The sequence below is a fragment of the Nicotiana attenuata genome, unplaced genomic scaffold (genome assembly GCF_001879085.1).
Source record: "Nicotiana attenuata strain UT unplaced genomic scaffold, NIATTr2, whole genome shotgun sequence".
NCBI lineage: Eukaryota > Viridiplantae > Streptophyta > Magnoliopsida > Solanales > Solanaceae > Nicotiana > Nicotiana attenuata.
In genome coordinates this window covers 38,130-45,072 of record NW_017672756.1, presented here as the reverse complement: position 1 = coordinate 45,072, position 6,943 = coordinate 38,130, and the positions used below count along the sequence as shown (strand labels likewise).

General features: G+C 35.7%; 1 protein-coding gene across 1 annotated transcript; it reads right to left on the bottom strand.

Moving 5' to 3' along the window:
* Window positions 1-322: 322 nt before the first annotated feature.
* On the bottom strand, window positions 323-5,796 carry LOC109214392 (alpha-dioxygenase 2-like). The gene is made up of 12 exons (XM_019378307.1): window positions 5,693-5,796; window positions 5,536-5,591; window positions 4,388-4,501; window positions 4,039-4,299; window positions 3,576-3,725; window positions 3,143-3,276; window positions 2,255-2,468; window positions 2,025-2,170; window positions 1,626-1,853; window positions 1,178-1,380; window positions 849-1,092; window positions 323-767 (listed from the first exon to the last, which is right to left on the bottom strand). Exons 3-12 carry the CDS (start codon window positions 4,478-4,480, stop codon window positions 542-544), a joined length of 1,899 nt encoding a protein of 632 aa, XP_019233852.1. The 5' UTR covers window positions 4,481-4,501; window positions 5,536-5,591; window positions 5,693-5,796; the 3' UTR covers window positions 323-541.
* Between the last annotated feature and the right edge of the window lie 1,147 nt (window positions 5,797-6,943).

The window sequence follows — 6,943 nt, the reverse complement described above, 5'->3', positions numbered from 1 at the left end:
TTCCCACAATTGTTCTTCTACATTCTGATGCCATCACTCTATAATACTAGTCTCTAGTCTTGAATATTACCGCTGGCAGTCTGTGGTCCTTCTAGCCACTACCAATTCTTGCTCTTAAAGTTTTCAGAATCTATCAATCTTGTCCCGAAGTAGTTGCTGCATGTCATCTTTCGGTATTTTACTGCTAATAATATTATCTCTCAATCAATAGAATTTAGCTTTTAGTTGAAAATATTTGCTTTCTTTTCCATTACAGGGAGTGTAGTATCTGCAATGTAAGGTGGTCTCATTGTCATTTGATGACATATCAGAGGACTTCGTATTCAGAAGCAACAGCGAGTTATTTTTATTCTCCTATTGAGTCACTGGACAGCAAAAAGTTAACACACTTGCATAGTCAAGCGTGTCGCACTCACACATATTAATCCATTTACATATTTACGCGATCTTACATATAATACTTTCAAACTTAACGTTGTCTATACCGTATTACATATTCATATCATACAAATGTTACAAAGTGCACATCCTATAAAACATACTAGGTTGCTGGTCTCAGATAGAGAGGTAAATAACGTCTAGGATTTGGGTCTGAATTCCACACTGCGAATGCACTTGTGCATCTCATGTATTTCTCTGTCATTTCAGGGAAGTGTCGATCTATAACATCTTTCAATGTCTCTGTCTTGTTAACCCATTCGAAGCCCTTCTCTGTGTAGGTTCGCGCATTGAAATTAGTGGTAAAGAATCGATCAGCTTCTAGCCTCCTGAAGAAACATAAACAGTCACACGAATTAGCACGCCAGTTCTATATTTAACATATACTATGCTGCAACATATTGACATACCTTGAAGCAATGAGCAGAAATATGTTGAAGGCAGTCTCACTAATGGCAAAGCCTTTAATTTTCTTCTCCGCGTGTAGACCAACTTGGAGATCTAGCTTCTCAACATCATCACCATATACTTCTTGCAAAGCCTCAATTACTTCTTCATCATCAGTTAAATCCTCCCACTTGCTAATTGGTATCATCAGCAAATTCCTTCTGAACTCGTTGTACCGTGGAACTCCCCTCTCTCTATCTCTATAAACTATTATAATAGCAAGTCAGTCTGTAGTTTCTATGAAATACGAGGACAATGTTTTATGTCAATAGGGAAGAATGAATAAACATACTTTCCAATGCGGCCATGTCAACTAAATCTGGTCTTTCTTCTCCATCAACATCATGAGGAACAAGATTCCTCATCCACGTCGGATAATTCCACAATGTAGCAGCTCCACATGACTGATGACCCATTGATACCAGCATCTGCTCTATACCAATTTTGGACAAGCTTTTTTCTCCTTCTTTCCCAATCATTTCCGTCATAGGAATCCTGATCAAACTAGACAGTTAGAAATACATATGTCCTAACAAGTTCTTTTCCTTTTTATTAGCACATCTCCTGATTATTTTATTTCTAGATTTCAACAAATCTGGCCTTTGTTGTGTTATAATTCATATATATGGCAGATTCTTATTCATGTCCTGAAATCAATTCCCAGATTTTATCTAAAAGAATTGTCATATAGCAAGGCAACAACTTGTTTATAATGCAAAATGTGTAATAGGAGAACATACTCTTCTTGAATAGGCAAGGATTTGTCTTCTGAAGTAGTCGACTTCAAGTCCCTCAGAATAATTTTGTCAGGTAAAAGTGAGTGCATTCTGTAGACGCTAACAAATTCTTCAGTCAATGAGTAGGGAGTCCCGTGGTCTCTGGGCCTTTTAAGACCAACTAATCCACTTAGAATTGGTCCAAACTTAAGTCCTAACAAATCCTTGATTTTCTTCCCCAAAAATCCATACCTGAATTGAAGTAGACTCTGTTAATTAACATTAATAGTTAATGTTATAGTCATTCGCAATGCAAAGCATGATGCACGACATTTTAGAAGATCAAGACAACTAAGTGAATACTGGGAAGCTGTTTCTTAATTCAACCACAGTAATAGCAGCAGTATTTAGCAGTGGGCTTACCAGTTGATCCTCGTTCCCGCAACTACAGTATCAGTCTTAGCAAGTTCAATTGACAAATCAAGGGTATGGATTTTAGCAATGACTGCTGAAGTTGTCAATCTTGCATGTCGATACAGCTTTTCATCATCAAATTCAGGGTAATGCTCCTGAAACAAAAATCAGGCTTTTAATCAAACTCAGTTCTCTTAAGGTGCAAAATTATCCTGAAGAACCTGAAAAGAAAAACATACTTTAAGCATATCACATATGGCATTATGTTCCTTCATAAACAAGGCCTGCAACAGAGAGAAGCCTGCCCAATTGTTACGAACATCTCCAGATATTGGAATGCCATTATTGTCATGTTCAAGAAGTCCATCTCCTGAGACCCTGAGCTTTCCATCTTTAAATGTTCTCACCCTAATCATGCCCTCCTTATTATTCCCATATATTACACTCCCATCCCTAGCAAAACAGTAGGAACATGTATAATTCATCAGATGAAATAAAACTCCATCAGTAGACTAACTTCCAATCTGCATTAAAATGAAGTAAGAAATCAAATTGAGTTCCAATTGGACAGTGAGGACAAGAGTTGACAATCATATATGTCAACACGGAATAATATTTCCGCCTCCTTTCCCCCTCCATCTCCACCGTAGTTGTTACTTCACTCTTTTAGCATGCTACTAAGCAGCACTTTGATACAGTATTTAGTTGAGTTTACTATTGATTTTAATAGGATCTATTTTGCTTGACTGAATATAACATGCAATAGTCTCTCTTCAAGTTTCTCTCCATTAACAAAGAATAACCTGCTATTAGCACCATTTGATTGTGGGAGTATTCATGCTTTTGTAAATTTATGACAGTCTCAGATTGTGGGATGCAAGAGCATGGACTTGATGATGTATTTATCTTTGTTCTTCTTTCCTTGTCCAGTAATCTTGTCGGTTTAACAGGTAATTCTTTTCCTCCAGTGTCTTATATTATTAGCTTACTCCATCACCAGTAAGGTATTTAGTTTTATTGCCTGCTTTTGGAGTGAAGGGAAGTACAAATAAAATCACAACAGTTCAAAATATGAGAGAACCTTTCAAGTTTTCTATGGGGATTTAGAAGTTTTTGATTATACTCACCACCATGGGGTCCTTGAATTCAAATGCCCAAACTTCGGATCAGGTGAATCTGTAGGAACTTTTCTGGTCTTAAAGAACTTAAATGACTTCAATGGACACCCTGCTGCAACATCTTCAGGAGCTCTAAGCTCCACCTGTCGAAAAAATTGTGTTAGAGAAACATAAACACACCTTTACCATGACGAATACACATTCTTTAAGTGACCTTCTAATCTCCTTTAGTTCTTAAAAAAGGAAAATGAAAACAGTTATATCTTCTCTAAAACCTTCAAGAACTTTCGTTAGTATCAAACAGCATAATATCCTCATAGAAGCAAAGTAAATGCCAACTCTACAAGTTAGACAACCGAAAATGGCCTCCCACCAACTTTTGCCTGTTATTGCAACGAGTGATGAATTCTTTCATGCCCTTATTAATGCAAGTAGTGGGTACCTGTTCAGTGTCCTCCATATGGTCATTCCAATCATGGATCATAAATTGTACCCACGCGCATCCTATCATGTTTAATTGGCTCCCGCAATCTGTGCACTTTCTCCTTTCCAAGAGCTTCGTTGCCACTGTTGCTGGATGAGGTTCCAGCAGCTGCATAATCGAATAATATTCTCACGAGTGAATGAGAGATCTCAAGCTATAGATTTCAGGTATGGATACGACTAAGGCACATTTATTGGATCATGCTAATTAGCGATCAAAAAAGAACATTATGAAAGAACTGAAACAGGTTAATATACATTGCACCCCCTAACCTACTGAACAGAAAACTGAAATATCCAGTAGCTAACCTGATGAAGTAATCGAAAGTTGAAACTATTAAAAACTTTGGCAGGAAAAAAAAAAGTGAATTTGCCATGATTTCATTACTATATATGGCATATTTGATTGCGCTTTAGCTTACCCCGTAAGTTGAAGTTGATGGTGGCATGTTGCGCCCAAAGAAGGTTCCATGACTGCCCACTAAATGATCCACAGGATGATTGCACGTACCATCAGCAGTCCGATACGAGAACTCTTCTGTATCATATTTCTTGCCATTAACTTTTCCTACATGTAACAGGTGGTATCGCTGGTGCAAGTGTCTTCTTAATCCTAAGTAAGCCAACCCGAGTAACACTGGTAATCTATGCCATAGATCAAACTTGTCCAAAAGATGTACCACCTGACATATCAAAAACCGGAGCATTAGTAGAAACAACATTCTAGCTTGTAAAGAATAATATCACAAGAGGGGAGTGGAGGACACTAACATAGAACAAAATTGTATCAAACAGAGACATTTTTCCAACAACATGCCGGAGTTGAGGGTGAACAAAGGATGTAAGAGAAAATGAGAATACCATGAGAGTTTCTCAGCTATTGACCTGTCAAAGAAACAAAGGATTAATTCAATATGAAGATTGAGAGGGAAGATAGCATTTAAAAGAGTTGAACCAGTGTCAAATCTGTCCTGTTTCCTGTCATTCAATTGCTCATATCTGTAGGCCCAATCAAGATTGCTGCAATCAACTGTCTTCAATTAATATATCATAAGTGACGCAGATCGAAGACTAGTGTCCGATAGCTCGTTATGGTGATATCTTAATGAGCTTGGGAACTATGAACAAAATTTTGGAACTAATGAGAAAACTATGTATAGTACTCCCTCCAATCCACAATAAGTGATCAATTTGCTTTTTTATTTGGTCCAAAATAAGTGTCCATTTATATAACTAAAAAACAATTCAATTTGTTTTTCCAAAATTACCCTCATGTACGTGTCCCTAAAAAGTCTTTTACTCCTCACATTAACTATGCTGTAACATTTAATTAATAGTAGTTTAGTCGTACTAACTACTTTTGTCTAGAATTTAGTATTTCCTTAATGGGTGTGCCCAAATCAAATTAGTCACTTTTATTGTGGACCGGAGGGAGTAATTCTTTAATTCGAGGATTACCAGTAAACAGCCAAAGGACCTTTTTTTAAAGATTAGAATAAGCTAGAACATAACATCAGAAACATTCTTTCAGTCCTTCATATTCAGAGTAGTTAACTATGTATACATATAAAAAAAATTAAAATATACATATATAATAAGATCACATTTATTGAACTCACTAACTCTATATACAGAGGCAGATGTAGCAGACGATCACTGGGTTCAATTGAAACCGGTACTTTGGACGAATAGCATATATTTATACGTAAAAATCCACTAAAATTACAATAAATAGTAGGTCTGAACCCATAATTTTAAACATACAATGGGTTCAATACTAAAAAAAACTTAAAGATTGAACTCATAAAACTTATATCCTAAATCCGTCTCTCTACTCTCGAAGAAGAAAATAAGAAAACAAACTCTATAAGAGTGATGCAAGTAGTTGGTAAAAAAAAAATTCATAGCAAATTAATTACCTCCAAATTAAAGAACCAGCTGAAGAATAAGTAAAGCCAGCATCAGCTTCTTACTACTGCCATCACAAGTCACAACCAAAAAAGAAAAAATAAACGTACTTCCCATGCTAATTGTTGTAAATTAAAATTATACGTGAAATCAATGATCGTTACTCACTATGCAACTTGGCAAGGGTTTTGGAATAGTAAAACCAAGACGTCTTTCTTATTATAGGAAATGTGATAGCAAGAAAGTGTAAGGTTTGGGAATTAGTAAAGTGGGAAGATATATATATATATATATATTCTAAAGCCTTTTCGGACATTATTTAATCTATTGATGTTCACACATTATTTCGGGAACAGTAACTTTATGAGATTCTAAGAAGCTAAAGTGACGCTTTCATAAATCATAACACGCCCACAATATTCCAAATTAAATAAATTCCACCATATGAATTTCGTGGGGTCGTTTTTTTGTTTCCCTTTTCTCAGTAGAAGTTGTACTTTCCTGGGTTGTGTATTTTACAACTTTTCTGCGAATCTGCGTAACTTGTCCTAACTCAATAATTGAGTAGATAAGTCGTATATTACTTGTGTCGTCATTCAGAGTTAAACTTCAGGAGTCCGAAACCTAAATAATGGTATTTTGGACTCAAAATACCTTTATATAGTTAAAAAAAAGTTATATTTCTAACTAAAACACAGTATTATACTGCGTTTTAGTTTAACGGAAAGTTAGCCGTTAAAGGAAAACGTAGTATAATATTGCATTTTAATTATTAATTCGTTTTTTAATGTAAAACGCAGTATAATACTACGTTTTACTAAAACGTTGTATTATAATGCGTTGTACTTCAATTTTGGGCCCACCAATAAGTGTTCTGCGGATAACTGACATAACAATAATTCAAATACATAAAGCGTGGTATTATACTGCGTTTTATATAAAAAAATTCCGCACCCCAAGCTAGGACTTGCCTTATTTAAAGGCGTTAGCATTTTATGAAAATCCATTCAAAACTTTCCTTCAAACTTCCGTTCATACTTCTCTTCTTGTTATCAAGCTTTTTTTTTTATAATGTATGAAGAGCCAAAAATAAGGGTTTCATTATATTGGGGGGCGGGGGGGGGGAGGGTGAGGTTGTAATGGAGAATAACTCTGTGAGGTATAGTTCACCTCCACAGTGCCATGTTAAATTGCCGCTTACAATGGAGTACGATAAATTGGTATCGTTGTTACGTAAGAAAATGAGTGTTAGGAAACGTTCGGTGAACCTTAAAGTAACCGGTAGATTTTCGTATTCTGTGACTCCGCAGTGGTTTGCTTATTATTCTGAGTTTAACATCGAAGATGATGAAACTCTTAGAGATTTTATGCGGATTCCGGATAAATACAGGAAATTTATTGTAATAAAATTGTTGGAAA

What these genes read in the sequence shown, in the direction of transcription:
- LOC109214392 (XM_019378307.1), bottom strand. Translation starts at nt 4,480, where the DNA reads ATGGTATTCTCATTTTCTCTTACATCCTTTGTTCACCCTCAACTCCGG. An exon ending in TTGATACAATTTTGTTCTAT is followed by an intron (nt 4,300 to 4,387) that starts GTTAGTGTCCTC and finishes TTGATATGTCAG; the next exon opens with GTGGTACATCTTTTGGACAA. An exon ending in CCATATGTGATATGCTTAAA is followed by an intron (nt 2,171 to 2,254) that starts GTATGTTTTTCT and finishes TTTTTGTTTCAG; the next exon opens with GAGCATTACCCTGAATTTGA.